The sequence below is a fragment of the Saccopteryx bilineata genome, chromosome X (genome assembly GCF_036850765.1).
Source record: "Saccopteryx bilineata isolate mSacBil1 chromosome X, mSacBil1_pri_phased_curated, whole genome shotgun sequence".
NCBI lineage: Eukaryota > Metazoa > Chordata > Mammalia > Chiroptera > Emballonuridae > Saccopteryx > Saccopteryx bilineata.
Window position 1 is genome coordinate 72,357,442 of NC_089502.1, and position 22,880 is coordinate 72,380,321.

Consider the following 22,880-nt stretch of genomic DNA (forward strand, 5'->3'; position numbering starts at 1 on the left):
CTAATCTTGGTCTCTAAAGGTCAAGTTAAACTCTTTTTTGGTGACACTTGATGAAAGGCACCAGAAATATATCCAGAATTTGTAAAAAAGGGAAGAGCTGTGTGCCCACTCAGTGAATTTCTGAATGAATAATGTAAACTCTGAAATCTGGCCTAGCTAGCTTCCTGCAGCTTTTATTGTGTTGACTTAAGTGTGTCTCTATGACCTGCTTCTTGTTTTCTTTCATGAGTCAGAGCAGAGATCTTATCCTTTACCTCCCTGTCATAAATGCCTTGGAGCCTGGACTTGGATCCAAGCTTAATGGGTTTGGTTCCCTCCTTCCCCTTCTGGCTTCAAGGTTCACATCAGTGACAAATAGGGGAAGAGGCAGATAACTTCAGCAACTGCTGTGTCCTGATCCAGCTTCGCATGACCACTGAACATTTCTGAGAGAGCTGAGGCTGGTGGTTTCTCCCTTCTCCCTATCATTACTTCTACTTGGCATGGCCTAGGGTGTAGTTTGTGGGACAGCTCCTAAGTGTCCAGGCACCTTTAACCACTTCCAGTGGTTTATGACCCAGACTTTGCCCCCACCAGCTCAGTCTTTGAAAGTCCTCCTCCCTGGACCCTGCCCCAGATACTTTAAATCCAGAGAAGAAAAATGTTTTGAGCTTGCCTAGCGAAGAGTATCTGCTCTGAGCCAAGATCTCCTCATCATAAAGTAAGGATACTAGGTGGTAGAACCGCCATTATGTGTCTTCTTTCTATACGTGGGTCTGGTGGGTAGATGCAGTCTTTTCCAAAGCGGCAGGCATATTTTTTCCACTATTTTTGTCCACCATTTACTCTCTACTCATTCTTTCCTTATATTTACTTAACGTCTTTGCAAACTCTCTTCCACTCTTAATATCAAAAATGTGTCTTCATCATAGAATGCTAGATATGTAAATTTATAAATCTTAGAGGTTCTGTAGATAGCTTAAAGTTTTTTTTTGTTTTTTTGTTTTTTTGTATTTTTTCTGAAGCTGGAAACGGGAAGAGACAGTCAGACAGACTCCCGCATGTGCCCGGCCGGGATCCACCCGGCTCGCCCACAAGGGGGCGAAGCTCTGCCCACCAGGGGGTGATGCTCTGCCCCTCCAGGGGTCGCTCTGTTGCGACCAGAGCCACTCCAGTGCCTGGGGCAGAGGCCAAGGAGCCATCCCCAGTGCCCGGGCCATCCTTTGCTCCAATGGAGCCTCGCTGCGAGAGGGGAAGAGAGAGACAGAGAGGAAGGAGAGGGGGAGGGGTGGAGAAGCAGATGGGCGCTTCTCCTGTGTGCCCTGGCCGGGAATTGAACCCCAGACTCCTGCATGCCAGGCCGACGCTCTACCACTGAGCCAACCGGCCAGGGCTGCTTAAAATTTTATATAAATAGAATGACTGAGGCTCAGAGAAAAAGAGCCTGGTTAAAGTGACATACCTTAAAACTACCAGAGCAAGCAGGTGCTTGAATTTAGGTCACTTGACTTAGGCTAGTGATTTTTTTCACTACCCTGTCTTTCCATCAGAAAGAAGTGTGACTTCTGGTTTAAAAAAAAATCCAAATTTCAATTTCACCCAGAAATTTTAGGGTCTATTTGCATTATTTTTTCCAATTTACTTTTCATTAAATTTAATTGTTCCAATTCTTCTGGATCTTCTTTGTTTTTAAAAAGCTGACCTATATTAATCTAAGTTATCTTCTAGTTGTATCTCATCTTCTCTATGGAAACAGTTGACAATACAGCCCTGAGATTTTACACTAGGAGTTTCTAGAAATGACAGAGGCAGAGCTAATATACGTTTTAAAAATATCTAGCAGTGACTAGTAGACAGTAGACGCTCAGTAATTATGAAGTCACTTCCCTCAACTCAAAATGTCTTTCTGTTTCTTCCCTAAGCAGCACAGTGTGGTAGTGTGGTACTTAAAATTCTAGACAGACCCAGTAAAGTTCCTTCTTTTATCTAGTAATTGTCTGACCTTGAACAAGTTATGTACTCTCTTAGAGCCTGGCTTTTTTAAGTTGTAAAATATAGAGAAGTAGAGTCTATTTCACAGGGTATCAGGAGACTTAAATGAGAGATTGCATGTAAAGTAGTTAGCACAGGGCTTGGTTTGTAGAAAGTTTTGTTTTATTACTAGTTTTTTTTTTATTACCAAACAACTATGGCCTCAAGATAATAGGCAGAGATGATGCTGTTTTACAGAAAGAAGGGGAAAAAATTGGTGGTGGTGGTGTGTTCTTCCTAAATCTGATCACACTTTACAAATGACTACCTTTCATTAATGGGTTGTGGGAGTCCCTCTGTGAGCTTTGACTGGCCATACTATCAGTGTATTCTCCTCCCCCACTCAGCAAAAGCCAACTAGCAAGCTGCGATAACAAAAATGCAGCCCACCCCCTTGTAATTCCTCCTGAGATCCTAACCAGGATTTGGAAAACACCCGGATATGGTCAAAGAACCATCCGGGTTTTGTACCAAACCGGACGGAAACAAGAAGTTTCAGTAGTTTAATTTCTGGAAAGGATTGCACCCAGCATTACCTCTTTCTCCACTCACCCTACCTCAGTAACAATTGTCAGATTGGAGCCTTGGATTTAGTTTATGAGAAAGTCCCTGTAACCCAGGATACTGACTAAGCAAGGCTGACAGACTCACGCTGTGGTCTGCATACTAGGTTGCTGACATGAATATGTGGAAGGGTTTTCTCTAGCAAAGGTAAGCTTCCTTTCATCTCTTTCCAAATTCCACCTCACTTTCTTTTCTATGTAAAAAGTTTATGTCTCTAGGTTTAGTAGAGTTCTGGGCCACTGGGAGAGAAATTAAGTTGCTGAAAAGTTAGAGGAAGCTTGGCTATGTGTGCACGAAAATTTAAATGAACAGTAAGCTTCTTTTGTTCTTCTCTTCAAAATGGCCAGGACCACACTGGCTTGACTGCTTCAGGGACAATTCTGGAGCTGTAGAAAGTAGTTAATATTTTTTTGTTGAAATAATGTATTGATCTCTCATCTTATAGGTTAAGAGGTTTGTTGAGGTGATGGATCTGAGGACTACATGAATTAGAAGTTCAAACACTTAAAAACAACCACTTGTTTTCATATTTTGAGATCCAAACTTAAAGAGAGTAAGCAAGTAAATGATAGATAAACTAAACTATTAGCTTAAAATATCAATTATTTCTCACACTTAGTATATAAATAGCAGAAATATCTTAGAAAACAAGGGTTCAAAATCTGGCTTTACCAGTAACTGGCTGCTTGACTTTGAGTAAACACCGTCACTCCTCTGCCTCAGTTCTCTATTTGTCACATCAAAAGGTTGATAAAAGATACTTTCTAAAGGTCATTATGGATGTATGAATCTATGATGCATCCAATTTTTTACAGAACATCTATTGCATTCAACCATTTGCTTGGGTCGCAAATATTAATATTTGAACCTCAAAACAATCATGTAGATAATTATTATCCCCAGTTTTGGATGAAAAAGTGAGGCTCAAATATGTGAAAGTGACTTGTTGAGAGGTCACATAGCTATAACAGGCAAGATATAAGATTTGAATTTAGGTCTTTGTATTTCAAATTAGTATGTTTTCTATGATACCACAACTGGAGTATGTGGAAATAAAGCAACCTCATTAATACAAGTGGAAAATATGTAGTGAAATAATATTGTCCCAGGAGTGTTACAATGATAATAGGCTGAACACTGATTGCCAGGATGGGGAGTCAGAAGTCTTAGGTTCTAGTACTATTTTTCAAGATTTCGGGTGAGTTTCTTCTGCTCTAGGTCTCAATTATATCACCTCGACATGCAAGCATACAGTGATACTGACTAAAGAATAATATAAATTTTATTCATATTATCTGGAACTCTGTGAAGCTTTTAACACTCTGGTTTCTATCCTTATAAAGTAAGGCTTCTACTTAACTAAGGTGAGAAAATCCCCATTTGGAATGTATTTTGAGTCACAGGGTAAAGAAAGCACTAAAAAGCATTAAGAAAACAAAGGACCAAAATGAATGAAGGGTTTTATTATGTTGAGATTGGAGACAGGACCCAAAAGATAATTCAACATTCTTGTGTTCAGTTGAGTGATCCTTTCTTTAGTATGAGCCTGTCAATTTCAGTCTAACCCAACCCAGAGGGAGATGGATAGAAAAGAACCTTATTACCTTAAAGTAATAACTTGAAAATTATAGGGAAAAGAGTGATGCAAATTGTCATGGATTTTGGTGACCAGATCTAGGTGATGTTGGGATGTCAGGAAGGTAAGGTAAAGGTAGGGGAGGCTTGATTGTTGCTGGCTGACCTTCTCCCCAGGCTAGTCTCAGTGTGTATTAACTATACTATGTCTGATTCCAAGTGCAGCAAAAATTCATTCATATTAGTTCTCTCTCTTTTTCTTCTCTCTCTCCCCTTTTGCTCCCCAACCATTTTTTCTATTTTACCTTCTTCCTTATGCCCTCTCTGTTTTTACTTTTTTGCCAGGATCTGGCTCACCTTACTTATTTCATTTGTCCTTTTACCTTTCTTTTTTACTTTTCTTCCTCAGTGTGACCTTTCTCTAAGATTTCCTTCTGTGGACTCAGTAGAGAAAAAGTAGCCTTGCCCAAATAAAATGTTTATGTAGGGCTTCCACATCCTTCATTTCATTTGATCTCTTTTTTTTTTAATTGTAATGTCAGACACTATTTTTTTAAATAAATTTTTATTAATGTTAATGGGATGACATTAATAATCAGGGTACATATATTCAAAGAAAACATGTCTAGGTTATCTTGTCATTAAATTATGTTGCATACCCCTCGCCCAGAGTCAGATTGTCCTCCGTCACCCTCTATCTAGTTTTCTCTGTGCCCCTCCCCCTCCCCCTAACTCTTTCCCTCCCTCCCTCCCTCCTGCGTCCTCACAGTAAACTAATGAGGAACCCAAAGCAGAGATTATCTTCATTTATTTGATGAAGAAACTAAGGCTCAGGAAATTAGGTTGACTTGCTCAATATTACACAACTAATAAATGATGAATCCAGAACTAGAATCTATTTTTTCTAGGGTTTGAAGTATTTTAATTTTATTAAGAAATATCTAAATGATTCTAAAGGAATATTATGGATTTTCTCTTTCTTCTGTTTTAATAATTTACTGTAAAATTAAATTAAAAATAAAACAGCAACAATAGCAACAACAAATGCATTTTTGGGAAGAAAGAAAGCCAGTGATTAGGAAGAAAAAATTAATATTTATCAGGTACCTATTAATAGTTACCAGGTGCCTACTAAGTCTCCGATGCTATCCCTTTCCAACACAACTTAAAACAGTACTTGAACTTAAGTTTATCTGACTCAAAAGTTCTGGTTCCTTTTATTATATTATATTACTTCCAAAGAGACTAATTTCAGTCATATACATGTGCCTCTATGCTCAGTATGTGTTGCTGTATATAAATTTTTCTCTGTGTGTACCTGTTGTGACTATCCATAAAATGTCAAAGTTTTGGGATCCTGACAAGTTTCATTTCTAAACCTATTTTCTCATCTGTAATAATAACAGCTGTTAATACTTTTTGACCACTTATTTGTGCACTTCACATATTTGTGTACTGTGCATTTACAGATATTAATTCATTTAATCTTCATACTACTTAAAGTGTAACTAATAGTATTAATTCCATTTCAAAGATAAAAGCACTATGGCTAGTGAAGTGAAGCAGTGTATGAAATCAAACAGCTAGGAAAAGTGTAGCCAGGATTTGTTTAGGTAGTCTGATTCCAAAGTCTGCTCCTTAGATACAAAATGGGGAAGATAATCATTATCTAACAAGAGTCTGAGAATTAAATAAGATGGCAGATATGAAAAACATACTGTGAAGTGGAATGTGATAGGAAACACTTTTTTCCCCAGGTTTTATTGTCTACCTCTTTTTGTCATTAGTCACTACCTTTGAATGCTTAGTCATTGTATGCTGAAGATCTGTACCAGTGTTTTCTGGGAATATTTCCAAGTTTAGCATGTGCTTTTCCAGTTGTGAAACTGTTACCTGGGACAGTTTTATTCCTAGGTGAGTGAGTTTAAGGTACAAAGGCTTTGTTGGCAGGTTCCTGAGAAAGAAGCTTGGAGAAGGTCCGAGTTTCACTCAGATTTCCCTTGAACTAGAGACACTCTCTCCATATTGAAGGTTTTAAAGCAGGGCTATTTGTTTGACAATATATAATACTATATGTAGGTGCATATAAATGCATCCATGTTTCATTGGTAAATGGGAGTACTGACAAAGTATGGGGGTTAGAAAAACTTTTAGAATTATTTTTTTGTGTGTATGACAGAGACAGAGAGCGACAGAGAACAACAGAGACAGATAAGAAAGGAGAGGGATGAGAAGCATCAGTTCTTCTTTGTGGTACTTTAGTTGTTCATTGATTGCTTTCTCATATGTGCCTTGACCAGGGGGCTCCAGCAGACTGAGTGACTCCTTGCTCAAGCTGGCGACCTCGGGGTTTTGGATATGGGTCCTCCACATTCCAGTCCCATGCTCTATCCACTGCACAACCACCTGGTCAGACTCTTTTAGAATTCTTTATATAAAATATTTTTGTATTTCTGTGTTTTTACATTTTATTAGGTTCTCAAACATCCATGATCCTTAAAAGGTAAGAACTATATAGTCCAGCTCTATTATTTTATCTATGGAAAAAAATTAGACTCACTAAGATAAAGTAACTTCCATAAAGTCACTCTGTGAACCAATGTCAAACTTGAACTAAAACCAACTGGTGGGAAAATATGTGTGTGCTTCACTTCATGTCACTTTAACAGTAGCTGTTCATGGTACACCCACGGAGCCCTTGTCATCATGCCTGGCAATAGATGCACAAAGACTTCTAAGACATGACATCCATTGTCAAGGAGTTTATATTCCAATATGAAAAATAAAGACAGTTCATGAGGCAGCTGAATTAATGAAATTGGGTGGTATAGAGAGTAGGTAGTCATTCAGAAGAGAGTGGTATGAAAAAGCTAAAGGGTACCTTCTGGGGCAATTAAGATTTAAGCTAGCCTCTAGAGTAGAAATCTAGAATGTAAGATATGTAGGAGACAGTAGCCAGGAAGGAGAAGGAAGAAGAAAAACACCAGCAGTTATTGTCACTTATGTTCTAAGCATTAATTGTATTATGTCTCTTTCATGTAAGTTTTCTAATCTATTTCTTCAAGACACATTATTATATATACTTTATTGATAAGAAAGCAGGTTGAAAGTAGTTAAGTATTACCCAAGTCTACACAAATGGTTAGTTGGAGATCCAGGTTTTGGGAAAGGGAACCCCAAAACAGATTCTCTGTATATCAAGGGCTTTCTACCAAATGCCATATGGAGATTGGGGATCAACACTGGTACTACTGTTGTGTGTAGAGGGGCTTGACATTTTGTAAGGAAGGCTATAGGTTTACTTGTTAATCAAGGCCAATATCTAGGCTTAACCAAAGTAAATATCTGGGGATTTCTTATTTATATGTAAATCTGTGCATATCTTTATTTTATATTTTTTATTAATTGTCCCTATTTAATGTTTTTAGAATGAGAATTTAAGGCAATGATTTATATAAACCATTGAATATGGTGTTTGGTATGTAGTAACCTCTCAATGAATGTTCACTACCATCATTATGACCATCATTATGAATGATATTGATTAGATGGTTCTTTGCCTATATGAGTATGTTTCTAGAAGTATCTGTTTCTAGAAGTGATCACAACTATATGTGATTGCATGCTTCAGAATATATGGGATTTTTCAAGCTATGGTTATAGTTATGGACATATACATGTTCTCTGTGTATATTCATGTGAGTATGCAAATTTGTTTTGTGGAAGTTAGTAAGGCATGGTGATTAAGAACTAAGCCACAGTTTCTGGACTCACTATGCAACTCTACCGATTGTTAACTAGGTGACTTTGGGCAAATTATACTTCTGTTCTGCAGTTTTACCTTCACTAATATGGGGATTATAATGATGCCTTCTTCTTAGTGTGGTCATGAAGATTACATCATTTAATCTATGTAGAACATTTAGAAAAGTATCTGGCATGCTATGCACACATGACAAATATTGATGTATTAGTATTTTTGTTATTCTGAAAGTGACAAAGGCTTTTATGATAGTGCGGTTCTATATGTGGATGCAAGTGTGTACAACTCTGCATAAGATTGCAGTGTGTGTGCAAGTGTATGTATATATGTGTTTGTGTTATGTTGTCTGTGTTTCTAAGTTTGATTGTAGCTGTGTATTGTGTGACTGAGTGTATCACAGCCCCAAGAAAGCTTACCTCCTGGATGATAAACTGGAATGAAAGGCTAGAGGCTTCCTGTTGACTCTGATTCAAGATCAGACCCATGAAATGAGTCTGTGCACAGTAGAGAACCAGCAGAAAACATTTTTCATAAATTAATATTTTCTTTACATTGTCTCATTTGTTTGTTTCACTTTGCCTTTTTATTTTTTACTTTTTTTTGCTATTCACATGCAGAAAAACACACAAATATTAAGTTCATAGCTCTCAATATATTTTCACAAACTAACCACATCCATGTAACTAGGATTGAGATCAAGAAACAGAACATAACCTAGAAGCATTCTTCCTCTTCCTTTCCCAGTCACTGATCCCTACCTCAAGGGCAAACACTATCTTGGATTCTAGTGGTATAAATTAGCTTTACCTAATTTTGTACTTTACATAAATGAAATAATAGAGTATATATTCTCTTGTGTATCATTTATTTCTGCAACATTGTGTTCATGAGAGACATCTATATTTTCATGTGTAATTGTAGTTTGTTCATTATCATTGTTATATAAAATCCTATTGTATAAATAACGTATAATTTACTTATTCTAGTGTTCATGGGCATTTTGGCTGTTTTCATTTTGGGTCTATTAACATTCTAGTAAATGTCTTTTGGTGAATTCTCATTTGTTTTTAAATACAATTCATAGGGGTTAGAAGGAGAAGCAGAAGTAGAATGAAAGCAGCACAGAGAGAATTAGTGACTTGATTCAGGTATTGAGTGAGTCAGTGGCACAATCAGGTTTTTGGTGCCTGTTTTATGACTCTTAAGCTAGAGTAATTCTTCCTTCTACACAGCTAAAGAAATTAGATTTAGATTTCCCTTCTGAAAGAAGTGATGCATAATTATCAGTATACGTGACTTTTTAACTTTCTCCTCCAAAGTCCAATGAGTAGAGATCAATGACTGCTTGTTGAACTGAAAGTAATAAGGTAAGGTATAGATTCTATGGTAATTTGTTTTTGCTTTCTCAGACACTCTGAGTGGCTTTGCCTCTAGTTTTCCAGACACATGCAATGCCCTTTTGTTCTCTTTCTTCCATACCAGCAGCTATTCATTTGCCTGTTTCCCAGAGTAATGTGGGCTATGGAGCCAGGCTGTCTCCTTTGGGCTCTGCTGTTCATGCAACCTTTGTGGCCCCAATTGACTGATGGGGCCACTCGAGTCTACTACCTGGGCATCTGGGACGTGCAGTGGAACTATGCCCCCAAGGGAAGGAATGTCATCACGAACCAGCCTCTGGAAAGTGACACGTAGGTTTAATCTCTTGTGGAATTAGAGCTGGAGTTGGGAGGGAGGCACCTAGAGGCCAGGAGGTAGCCTTTTGAAGAGCCTTTCCCAGGGTGTGATAGCAGGCAGTTCCTGACTTCTCTGTGCCATATACTGAGCATCATGTTTACTGAGATTAAGGCTAGTTAATTTAAGAACCAGCATTCCAAGTGGATTCTGCTTTACACTGAGGTGCCTCAGCATTTTTAGGGTCCTAATGGTAATTTCATAATCTCTTGGTGCTAAAATGATATCCATAATACTGTTTCAATAACACTTGATTAGCTTTAGAAAAAGAAATATGAAATACATACAGTCTTTGTAAGATGTGGTAATTAATATCCCATAGTTCAACAGAACTATACTAATTTCAGATAGGTATAATGAGAAAACACAAGGAAGTCTTAGAATCAAAGAAAGAACAATAATAACTATTACCTATGTAATAATAGTCTGCCTGTGACAGACACCATACTAGAAATTTACACACAAGTCTCACCTACTTCTTACAAAAGTACTAGGAGGTGAGTTTGAATACCCTCATCTTTTAGATAAGAAACCTGAGGGTCAGAGATATAAAGTAACTTGCTCACGTCCCACAGCTATGATTGAACCTGGGTAACATGGATGCAAAATTGGTACTCTTCTCATCATTCTTCTGCTTACAGATCCCACAAGATTAACCTTTCTTGCTCTTAGATCCCTGTAGGTGTTCCACAAATATATACTTTAAAAATGAATGAATGTATTAAATAATCATTTCTGATCATGAATCATTTTGTCTCTCCAAAGCCTCAGAGTTTTTCAAAGTTGACTGTAACATCTCAGTGCTCCTAGGAAGAATTCGAGTAAGAAAAACAGCTGTTTTTTGTTTTTTTTTTTTTTTTTTTGACAAACCACCTTTTCTATCCATTGAATTTTGAAATCACAAAGTCTTTGTTTTAAAACTGTGCTTAACAGATAACTGCATTATCTCCCATCCCCAATATTTTGAAGTACTACTTAACATTTATTAAATTTTTACTAATTTTCAGGCACTGCCTTAAACTCTTTACTTATTTTAATTTTTTTAGTTACCAGTAGCACCTGTTCAAGTTTAAGATAGAGAAATTATGCATGCACAGAGAAGTTAAATAACTTGCTCAAAGTTCAAAAGATTTGAAAGTGGCCACATCGACATTTTTTTAAAGGGTTCAAATATTTATTTATTATTTATTTATTATTATTATTATTTTTTAATAATTTTATTTTTAATGGGGCGACATCAATAAATCAGGATACATATATTCAAAGATAACATGTCTAGGTTATGTTGTTGTTTAATTATGTTGCATACCCATCACCCAAAGTCAGATTGTCCTCTGTCACCTTTTATCTAGTTTTCTTTGTGCCCCTCCCCTTCCCCCTTTCCCTCTCCCTCTCCCCCCTCCCCCTGTAACCACCACACTCTTATCAATGTCTCTTAGTCTCACTTTTATGTCCCACCTATGTATGGAATAATGCAGTTCCTGTTTTTTTCTGATTTACTTATTTCACTTCGTATAATGTTATCAAGATCCCACCATTTTGCAGTAAATGATCCGATGTCATAATTTCTTATGGCTGAGTAGTATTCCATAGTGTATATGTGCCACATCTTCTTTATCCAGTTATCTATTGACGGGCTTTTTGGTTGTTTCCATGTCCTGGCCACTGTGAACAATGCTGCAATAAACATTGGGCTGCACATCGACATTTAATTGAAACATTCCAGCTCCAGAGCTTGAGAATTTAACCACAAAACTAAAATCCTCCATGTATAAACAGGGCTATGCTACATCAGATAACATGGGTAGGGAGTTGATCACTTAAAGGAACCAGTCTTAGTTGGTTGTTTCGCCATTACTATATATTAGACTGAACCACATGAAATTGCCTTTTCTCTAGGTTAAAAGTGGCTAAATATCAGCAATTTTGTATGCTTTCACTTAATACTTCCTATTATCAAACAATTAGACTCTAACTTAAAGCTTTCATGTTTTAATTAGTATATCCAATTTCCTCTTGTTTTGCCAACAAATATGGACCCTCTCTGGCCAGCCTCCTATGGAAAATAACCTTCCAAAAATTTAAAGATTGTTGTAAAATTGTGACTCTCTTTCTTTCTTCCCAGAGTAGCTTCCAGCTTCCTAAAGTCTGACAAGAACCGGATAGGGAGCAGTTACAAGAAGACCATCTACAAACAGTACAGTGATGGCTCATACATGCATGAAATGACCCAACCTGCCTGGTTGGGCTTCCTGGGTCCAGTGTTGCAGGCTGAGGTGGGAGATGTCATGCTTATCCACCTGAAGAATTTTGCCACTCGTCCTTATACCATTCATCCCCATGGTGTTTTCTATGAGAAGGACTCAGAAGGTAAATCAATCCACCCTTTCTTTCTCCTATCCATAACAACTATCATTTTTCTCTTCTACCATGTTAAAAACGAGCTGGGAACAAATATAGTCTTTTCTTCCTTTTTGATCCGAGGTAGCAGGGACTCTACTCAGAAAAAGGATGGCTGAGTATTATTTCAGTTCTGTTATTCATATACTGTGTAACTTTGAGCAAGTCAATGTCCCTCTCTGGGCCTAAGATTCTTTATTAAAAATGTGATGATTCAATCTGCCTTTTTTCTATGAGTTTGTTTCTGTATTTTTTTTCTATGATTGATACAGAGAACAAAATGATGGTTGCCAGATGGGATTAAGGGTTCGGGAACTGGGTGAAATAAGTGAAAGGATTAAAAAGTAAAGATTTGCAATTACAAAATAATCATAAGGGTGTAAAGTATAGTATAAGGAGTGTAGTCAATAATATAGTACTAACTATGTATGGTGTCAGGTGGGTACTGGAAATATCAAGAGGAATCACTTATATGAATGTCTAAACACTATGCTGTACAGCTGATACTAACATAACATTAAATGTCAACTGTAATGGAAATACAAAAAAATTGAAGATCTGTCCTTTATCATAAAGAATTACTTAAATGGCATTTCCATAAAATATTTGTGATTTGAAAAAAGAAGAGTGTGCTCTGAATATAGGGAGCATCAATCTAGGTCCACAATCTTCCAAAAGATCCATCTTTTTTCTTAAGTAAAAGATCAGTTTACTCATCTGAACCTCTCACTATCCCAGACCCAGTGGCCTAGAATTCAAACACATAGTGACTGAGGGGAATAGAGAGGGAAATCAGAAGGTCCTGACTTGGTCATCAGTTCCATCTGTATTATCTCTAGCAAGTTACTTTTTCTCAGTTTTCTCTTTCATAAAATGGGTAAGTGGACCAACTGATCATTAAGTGGCCTTTAAAATGAATTCTGTGATTTTTTTCTAAAGCAAGTGCTTGAAGGGAGGGAATTCTCTTTTCTCCCATGCCTCCATGCCACTGACTTTGCACTAGGGTACTACTAGGTCAGGCTGTGGAGCAGTTTTATGGCCACAGCTCCTTTTCGAGTGGCTGCTACCTTTCCAAACATTTTATTTATTTATTTATTTATTTATTTATTTATTTATTTATTTTAGATTTTATTTATTCATTTTTTATTAGAGAGAGAGGAGAGAGAGAACAGGGGGAGGAGCAGGAAGCATCAACTCTCATATGTGCCTTGACCAAGGCAAGCCCAGGGTTTTGAACCAGCGACCTCAGCATTCCAAGTTGACGCTTTATCCACTGCGCCACCACAGGTCAGGCTCCAACCATTTTAAATGTGAGGCCTGAGATTCTCTAGGTAGATATTACCTGAATCTGTGCCCTCCTTTGGTTGTGAGGAACACCATACTGGACCTTAGAACTTGACCTTTTCTGCAACACTGGAGCTAGGTGTCTCATATGTCAGCCTTTTCTTTGTTTCTCTATCTTCCAGGTTCTTTCCTGCTCACCCGGGGACTGAACATATACAATTTCATTTTCTAGGCTCCCTGTACCCAGATGGTTCCTCTGGTCAGCTGAAAGCTGATGACTGTGTTCCTCCAGGGGGCAGCCATATCTACAACTGGACCATTCCAGAAAGCCATGCACCCACTGATGCTGACCCAGCATGCCTCACCTGGATCTACCATTCTCATGTAGATGCTCCACGAGATATTGCAACTGGCCTTATTGGGCCTCTTATCACCTGTAGACGAGGTATAGGCCCCAAGAGTGAGCTATGAGATGCAGTTTGGGATATCTTTGGGAAGCAATGATATAGTTGAACTACCTACATATTAAGCAGCAGCCTGAGGAGTGTTACTTCAGAACCATTGCTTATCAGCAGAAATAAACAATGCAAACTCTATTTTCACTATTTCTTTTTTTTATTTTATTACCTTCTTTTCTTAACAACAACAACAAAATATTTTCAACTTTTTAAATATTTTTCTAAACACTTAAAAATTTGAATTACTAATGATGAGAGTCAGGTCACATAAAAGTAAGGTATATGTTAAGAGTTTAAGTTTAGATAGGATTGAAAGTGTAGTCATCAAAATTTGGGGAGGATTGTAGAATGGTAGAAAACAGGGTATGTTTAAGTTATAGTCAGGCCTGAAGAACTGGGTGTTGCCACAGTGTAGTCAATTTAAGACCCTGGGAGAAGAAGTCTCCATCTGCTTTTGTGTTGCTGACAGATTCTTAAGGTTCTCATTCCTATTCCTTTCTTATAAATACCCCTTGCAGTTTACTGTTACTAAGGATAGAGGTTCTAAAAAGCATCTTTCTTACTTGTACTAGGAACCCTGGATGGGAACACTCCTCCTCGGCGGCAAGATGTGGACAATTATTTCTTCTTGCTCTTCAGTGCAGTAGATGAGAATCTTAGCTGGCATATCGATGAGAACATTGCCACTTACTGCTCAGACCCAGCCTCAGTGGACAAAGAAGATGAAGCCTTTCAAGAGAGTAATAGGATGCATGGTAAGCTGGGAGGCAGTGACCATACTGTGACAGTAAACACTGATGAAGGGTCTCCTCTAGGCCTAGTATTTGGTGGGTACTTTCATATACCTGGTCCTTTCTAATCCTTAGAAGGACCAGGAGTAGTAGAAATTCTATAAGAAATCTGAGAAACACACAGCAGATAAATGGTACAGCTAAAATTCCAATCCTGATCTTTCTGACTGCAGACTGTGTTCTTATCATTAAGAAGCATGCCTCTTCAACATTGAATAGCCCCAGGTGTTGATTCCAAGCTCATATACTATATGTTTAGACACTTTGGTGAGGATTGTTTATTGATATAATTAATTAACATTTATTTGTTCTGAATAGGATGTAAGTTGGAAGAATTACTCACTTTGTGAAGAGAAATGGTTGCCTATAAGGGTATCCAGCATTTTAATTAAGCTTAAAATTAACTAAAAGCACAAAAGCTCTGAGGTATGGGCAGAAAAGTGATTTTGAGAAAGATAAGCAATTTACCTTTGCTTTTGCTTAATTAAGGGTGTGGCTTACTTGCCTTTGGTGTCAGATTATCCCAAAGTGAATACTCAGAAAGAAAATATAAGTGATGGCTTAGAGAGCTCAAATTTCTTTCAGATTTTATATAATTTTTTTAATAATAAATACAGTGTCCTATAAACATTTTAGAAGAAAATTGGCCTGGAAAGAAAGAGTAGCTTACAAAATAAAATACATTCTACCACTTAATATCTCTATGGTCTTGGGAGAAAGTACCTTTACCTCTCTGAACCTTTGTTTTCTCATTTTTTGCATTAGTCATTGATATCTGCCTATTTCCTAAGGTTTTTTGTGAGATTTAAATAAAATTATACTTTTTATGAGCACAGTGTGCTCTTTAAAAACCTCACCTAAATGTTACTTATTATTACTGCCTGATAGTAAGTCTTTCTCCATTGAGCTGTCATTCATTAACTCTGGTATTTTCTTTGGATTTTATTTTTCAGCAATCAATGGCTTTGTATTTGGGAACTTACCAGAGCTGAACATGTGTGCACAGAAGCGTGTGACCTGGCACTTGTTTGGTATGGGCAATGAAATAGATGTCCACACAGCTTTTTTCCATGGACAAATGCTGACCATCCGAGGCCACCGCACTGATGTGGCTCACATCTTTCCAGCCACCTTTGTGACTGCTGAGATGGTGCCCCAGAAAGTTGGTATCTGGTTAATTAGCTGTCAAGTAAATAATCACTTGAGAGGTAAGATCCACCATCTTTGAACCTTGAGGTATGAGAGGGTGGTGGCAATATGGTCGTCAGGAGTCTGGGCTTCTGGTCTGGAACTATAAGATAGGTTTTTTTAAGTGAGACAGCTAGGAGTAAATGATTAAACACTATACTAGAATTCTGGAGACCCACATTTTTTCCTGGCTTAGCCATTAACTTGCAAGTTGATCTCAGGCACATCTCTCTGGGTTTCACTTTCTTCATTTGTAACATAAAAAAAAATGGTATAAGGACTGATAAGTGGAGTTTTAAACTGTTTATCTTTTTCTCAGAGTTCTAAGGAATTAAGATTTGGAGGTAATTGCAGCTGATTGAATAGTCAATAAAGGAGAGATTAGTTTAAAAAGTATAAGCTTTTTGCAGGAGATCATGGAGTATTGTGGGCAAGTGGTGATACTCTAGCTGGGACCCAACAGGAATAGAGGTAGGATGTTTGGTTTTCACAAGAAAAATGGTTGAAGTAATGGCACAGTGCATTGATGAGCATCAAAGGAGAGGAGGAACATATGAGGCAATGGAAAGAGTACTGGATAAGTAATTAGACGGTTTCAGTTGTTCTTTCTGCTCTATGAAAAGTTCATTGCAATAACTTCAGAAAAGTACTTTCCCATTTTTAGGCTTCATTTGCCACATTTATAAAATGGGAAATTTAGTCTAAATAGTCTCTAAGATTCCTTTCAGCTCTCACTTTCTAAAATTATTTGATATATGGTAAATTGAATGGATGTCAGGAAAGTGATACATAAGTATGTGAAAATGGATTTGAATAGGCAAAGAGTTATAAACTAGTAGGATAATGAGTCTGGGGTGGTAGGTTTGTCTTAATTGTGGTCAGTTACCCATGCTCCATTATCCAGGATCTGCCATCAATCCTCTAGGTGCCTGGGTGAAGGTTAAGAATACAGCCCAACTGTAAAACAATAAGGGGTCTTAAAGCCAGACAAACTTGGATTTAAATCTTGTTCCATCAGTTGCTTAGTTAGTTTTGGTAAATCATATCACTTTTCTGAACCTGTTTCCTCATATGATTATTTCAATAATGAGTCCTACTTCATAAAGTTGTAATGAGGTTTTAAAGAGGTATTGTGATTTTGAATCTTAAAGAACAGGAGAATGTTGATACCAAGGTAGTGAATATCAGAGAAAAAAACAAGCACTCAAACCTGCAGTTAAGAAATAAGAGCTTAAGTCTCAGCTCCACCTCTGACTAGCTGTGTTATCTTGGGAAAATTACTTAACCTTTCTAAGCCTTCTTTTCAACTACAAAAGGTGATGCTAAAAGTCTGTTTCAGATGGTGGTTATGAAGATTGGAAGAGATAATGTATTATAAGGAACTTGACACAGGACCTGGCCTATGTATACTTATTCAATAAAATGAATATCCTTTCCTCATCTTTTTTCATAACTCAGATTTTTATCTAAAATTTAAATTCTCCTTGGGATGCTGTGAGATTCAAATGAAATAATGATATGAATGACTGCTATAAGATGCCAAGCAAATATAAGGCAATATAATCAATTACCACTATACCTCAATGCAGTATTTTTCACACTTTGGATACACTACTTAGAATCTACATTTTCATGACAGTACTAAATCTGAAGCTTCATCTCTATGTATAGAAGAAGTTCCATTATTTGGGGAGATTCCCTTTTTACAAATTACTCCTCTTTTTTTTTTTTCATTTAATCTGATGCTCCCACCAGCTTAGTGTGGCACATTTCCTATTCTCCTTATTTACAAAACAGGGGTTAAACTTTAGATCTAGGAATTGATTTGCCTAAGGTCCTACAGAGCAATAAGGCTTGGACTGAATACCTTATTCAGTGCTTGAAGACTGAAGGTATTCAAGCACTGTGATGTTTGTACAATGTAAGCCTTTTGCAAAGGAAGGAACACCTGGTAAATGAATCAGTGGGGGTGAGCAGATAGAGTATTTGAATTCCCACTTGTGTTCCTTCTCTTCCAGCCAAGCTCTTAAAAAGTGAGAGAAAATGGTTCATTTGGAGCTAGGGGTAAATAGCCTAGGTGTAGGAGGGGAAAACTTTAGAAGAAGGAGAAAGGTAGTTTATCTGAGTAAAAGACCTGTTGGTTGAAATGGGGCCAGCCATAATGTTCTTCTTCCAGATGGCATGCAAGCACTCTACAAGGTCACATCTTGCTCAACCGCATCTCACATGAACCTACTAACAGGAAAAGTCCGGCAGTACTTCATACAAGCCCATGAGATTCAATGGGACTATGGCCCAACAGGTCATGATGGGAGTACTGGGAAGAATTTGAGGGAGCCAGGCAGGTAAGAGGCAGAGAGATTCCTCTCCCTACTCTGGGTTTCAGCTCGCAAAACCTGTTATTCCTCTCAGAAGTCTCTCGCTTTCACTTGGGGATCACAATCACTGTCTGACTGGTTGCATGACACAACTTTTAATTAAGTTATTTTGGTCCCCTTGGACAACTTATTCTTGGGGAGCTACAAATACTTTTTAAGGTTATGGCATATCCTTAGTAAAATGTCCTAGCACTGAGTTTGTTACTGCTCTAATCCCAAACTACATTCAGAAAAAGAAGCCTGGGTAGAAAAATTTCCAGCTTTTATTTATTTTATCCATTATGTACCTCCTTGCACATTTCTTTATTTTTCATAGTTTGAAGGAGGGATTTAAGCAGGACTTTAAGAAGCACTCTGAGAAATGTAGGGAGAAGGGGAAAAAATCTGCCTTGTGACCATTCCATAATCATCATTTTGGAGGAATTTATCCAAATATCCTGCTTCATCCATGACTCATACTGGGCACGGTAGAGTAGGTTAGTTTCCTACTTAGTTGCTAGGCCTTAAATTATTCCTACTCATTGGCTTATCAGTAATTCCAGGTCTTTCACAGATGAGGCACTTGGTAGATGACTACAAGAGTTTGAAGGAAAGAAAAGAGTTTGAAGGAATATTCTAAGGCACCTGTCATGTTTATTCTTCCAGCAATAACAATAGTAATAATAATGAGCTGAATCTGCAGGAAACATAAGAAAGTAGGCACTGAGTCTGAGCATGACTTCTAGAATATTTAACAGAATTTCCTAATTTGGTAGCTTTTCATTTTGGAATTAAGGATATTCTTTATTAAGGAAGAAATAATATTGAGTACCTAAAGATGTTTAAGGACAGATGTAAGTCTATGTAACTCAGGAGGGCAGGTGCTAGTGTCTGGAAGTTACAAGCAAGAAGATTTCAGCCTACTCTAAAAATAACCCTAATCATTAATTCTATTCAACAGTAAGAGGGATTGCATTCTCTGAAAATGACTTCCCTGATCTTAGAAAGGTTGAAACAAAGGCTGAATATTATTTGTTAGTGGTGTCACCTTCACTGGATTGAAGCTAACTTGGATGATCTCTGAGGTCTTTCCTAATCATAAAAATATATAACTTGATGAAACCAAGGGTGATATGGGAATCTTTGATACATAATTAAATCATGTGACATTTTTCTTCTTATATGACAGTGGCTCAGATAAATTCTTCCAGAAATCCTCCAGCCGAATTGGGGGCACTTACTGGAAAGTCCGATATGAAGCCTTCCAAGATCAAACATTCCAAGAAAAGGTACAGCTGGAGGAAGATGAGCATCTTGGAATCCTGGGTGAGGAATACTTAAATTATGAAATTAATTGACTTGAACCACAGAACTGGGGAGGACTTAAAAACTGGAACCTGGGGGCATCTCAGAGACATACTCTAGACCAGCATCACTAAAAGTGATTACTAGCAGATGAGTGTTTTGTGAAAAAGGGTTATAGTTCTGAATGTACTTACAAACTACTGAGTTAAACATAGTCCAGTAAAACAGAGTCAGATAATGTTCTTTGCTGCAAGGCTTCTCAGAACTTGGGGTTTATTTTTGTTTATCATGAATCTCCAATATGGGAAAAGAGTATGTAGCATGTCTTATAATTTACTACAGACCTTTGTTTTCAGTGAACACCTTCTAGTAATACTGTTGTACAGATCACATTTTAAAAAATGTTTCTGTATGTATATTTCTGAAGGACTATATATAAAGCAGTAAGATGGTCTAGGTTCCTGACAATATGAGGACCAGAACAGCTTGATATGACGTGTAGACATGCTTGCTATGCTGAGGGATGCAAAACAAAGCCTAGAGAGCCTGGCTTGGATAAAGTATCCAGAAGGCCTAAAGCACAGCATTGAAACAGTATAACAATATTGGATGTGGTTTAGTCACTTAATGGAGCAAGAGAATAAAAGAGATCAGATGGGAGAAAACTTTGGAAATGAAAATAATGAACTGCATTTTGGAGTTGGATGTGTGCCAGTTAATTCCAGGAGATCTGAATATGGCTAGTAGGGTTTATATCAGATAAATAAGGAGATATATAGACCAGAAATGTACCTTGCAAAAGAGGATGGGCAATAAGAGTTAAGAAGCTCTCATTAGTTTCTGTTCAGTGTGGATCCTAGGTCTTCTTTATTCTTCAATGAAAAAGCACAAAATAAAATTTATCATAGTAATCATTTTAAGTATACAGTTCATTGGTGTTAAGTGCATTCATAATGTTGTGCAACAGTCACCACCATCTATCTGAACTCTTTTCATCTTGTAAAACTAAAATTCAATACCCAATAAACAATTACTCATCCTCCCCTCCCCCAGGCCCTAGGAACCATCATTCTACTTTCTGTATCTACGTTGATTATTCTAAGTATCTCATATAAGTGGAATTATACAAAATTTGTCTTCTTAACTGGCTTATTCACTTAGCATAATGCCCTCAAATTTCAATTATGTTGTAGTATCCTACAAAATTTCCTTCTTTTGTTAAGGCAGACTAATATTTCATTATATATATATATATATATATATATATATATATATATATATATATATGCGCTACATTTTATCCATTCACTCATCAATGAGGACTTTGGTTGCATCTACATTTTAGTTTTTGGAAATAATGCTGCTATGAATATGGGTTTGCAAATATGTCTTTGAGACATGATTTCATTTTGGGGGGTATACACAGAATGTAGTTGTTGAATCACATAGTAATTCTATTTTTAATTTTTGAGTGACCACCATACTGTTTTTCACAGAGGTTGTATCATTCTAAATGACCACAACGGTGCATGAGGGTGCTGTTTTCTCCACACCCTCAGCAGCACTTTTTTTTTTTCTTTTCTTTTATAGTCGCTGTCCTAATGGGCGTGAGGAGGTATCTCATTATAGCATCTCTCTAATGATCAGTGATGTTTATAATCTTTCCATGTGCTTATTGGCCATTTGTATATATTGTTTGGATAAATGTTTACTCAAGTCATCTGCCCATCTTTAATTGGGTTGTTTACATTTTGGTTGTTGAGTTTTAGGCATTATCTTATATTTTGGATAGTAATTCCAGATCAGATACATGATTTATAAATATTTTCTCATTCTGTGGGTTGCCTTTTTACTCTGTTGATTGTGTCTTTCAATACACATTTAAAATTTTATGAAGTCCAATATATGTTTTTTGCATTTTGCTACCTATGCCTTTGGTGTGATATCCAAGAAATTATTACCAAATTCAATGTTTTGAAGATTTTTTTCTTGTTTTCTTATAAGAGTTGTATTAGTTTAGGTGGTATATTTAGGTCTTTGATTTATTTTGAATTGATTTTTGTATATGGTACTAAGTAAGGATCCAACATCATCATTTTGCTGTAGAAACCAGTTCTTCCTGTACCATTTTAAAAAATGTTTCCACTGTAACTTATTTTTGCAGAACATTAAGGCAACTTGCATGCCTCCCTGCACTATTTGTTTAAAAGACTGTCCCATATATGTATAGGTTTATTTTTGGGTTCTTTAGTGTATTTCATTGATCTATATGTCTATCCTTATGCCAGTACCACACTTTTTATTGCTGTAGATTTGTAGGTTTTTTTAAATTTAATTTATTGTAATGACACTGGTTTGTAGAACCATACAAGTTTCAAGGGCATAACTCAACAAACCACCATTTGCCTATCGCATGGTGTGCCCTTCACCCTTAAAAACGTCTCTTTCTGTCCTCATTAGCCTTACCCCCCTTTACCCATCTCCTTCTTTCTTCCTCATCCCCTGCTTTACCTCTGGCTATCACCACACTGCTGATTGTGTCTATGTGTTATGTGTTTATATATATATATATATATATATATATATATATATATATATATATATATATATATTGGGGGGTGGTGAGTTTTAAAATGAGAAAGTGTGAGTCTTCTAGTTGTGTTTTTTGATTTTAAGAGTATTTTGGCTATTTGGGATGCCTTGAGATTCTATATGAATTTTAGCAATGTTTTTCTGAATTTTGCAAAATTATCACTGAGGACTTGACAAGGATTTCATTGAGTCTGTAGATTTTTTTCAGGTAGTATTGACATTTTAACACATTAAGTCTTCCAATCTATAAACATGGGAAATGTTTACATTTAGTTATGTCATATTTAATTTATTTCAGCAATGTTTTATAGTTTTTATTGCACAAGTATTTTACATCTTCAGTTAAAATAGTTTTAAGTATTTTATCCTTTTTGATGCATTATATGTGAAATTATTTTTTGTAATTTCATTTTAGATTGTTCATTTTTAGTATATAAAAATGCAATTGAATTTTGTTTGTTTGTTTTTTTTTTCGTATTTTTCTGAAGTTGGAAATGGGGAGGCAGTCAGACAGATTCCTTCATGTGCCCGACCAGGAGCCACCCAGCATGCCCACCATGGGGTGATGCTCTGCCCATCTGGGGCAAAAATGCAATTGACTTTTATGTGTTGACTTTTATCTTGCTCTTTTGTTAATTCGCTTATTAGTTTGAACAAATGTTTTTTGTGTACTTTTTAGGGTTTTCTACATATAAGATCATATAATCTGTAACAGAGATAATTTTACTTTTTCTTTTACAGTTTGAATTTATTTATTTTTTCTTGACTAATCACTTTGGCTAGAATTATCAGTAATATGTTGAAGATAAGTGGTAAAAGTAAGCAACCTTGCTTTGTTCCTTATCCCAGGAAAAAAGCTTTC

The 22,880-nt window shown here is 36.7% G+C and overlaps 1 protein-coding gene across 10 annotated transcripts in view; it reads left to right on the forward strand.

Moving 5' to 3' along the window:
- The first annotated feature begins 465 nt into the window (after positions 1-465).
- The window catches only part of HEPH (hephaestin), an 83,539-nt gene continuing 61,124 nt past the window's right edge, over positions 466-22,880 (forward strand). Inside the window, exons 1-9 of one of the 10 annotated variants that reach the window (XM_066248780.1) lie at positions 466-700; positions 6,625-6,652; positions 9,395-9,600; positions 11,769-12,013; positions 13,560-13,772; positions 14,358-14,540; positions 15,530-15,784; positions 17,941-18,109; positions 19,311-19,447. In XM_066248780.1, the coding sequence (XP_066104877.1) occupies positions 9,425-9,600; positions 11,769-12,013; positions 13,560-13,772; positions 14,358-14,540; positions 15,530-15,784; positions 17,941-18,109; positions 19,311-19,447 (1,378 nt within the window). In that variant the 5' untranslated portion in view covers positions 466-700; positions 6,625-6,652; positions 9,395-9,424. Of the gene's footprint in view, positions 701-2,506; positions 2,722-6,624; positions 6,653-9,394; positions 9,601-11,768; positions 12,014-13,559; positions 13,773-14,357; positions 14,541-15,529; positions 15,785-17,940; positions 18,110-19,310; positions 19,448-22,880 lie in introns of those variants that run through there. The other 9 variants (XM_066248782.1, XM_066248779.1, XM_066248783.1 and 6 more) reach the window with 9 other exon arrangements.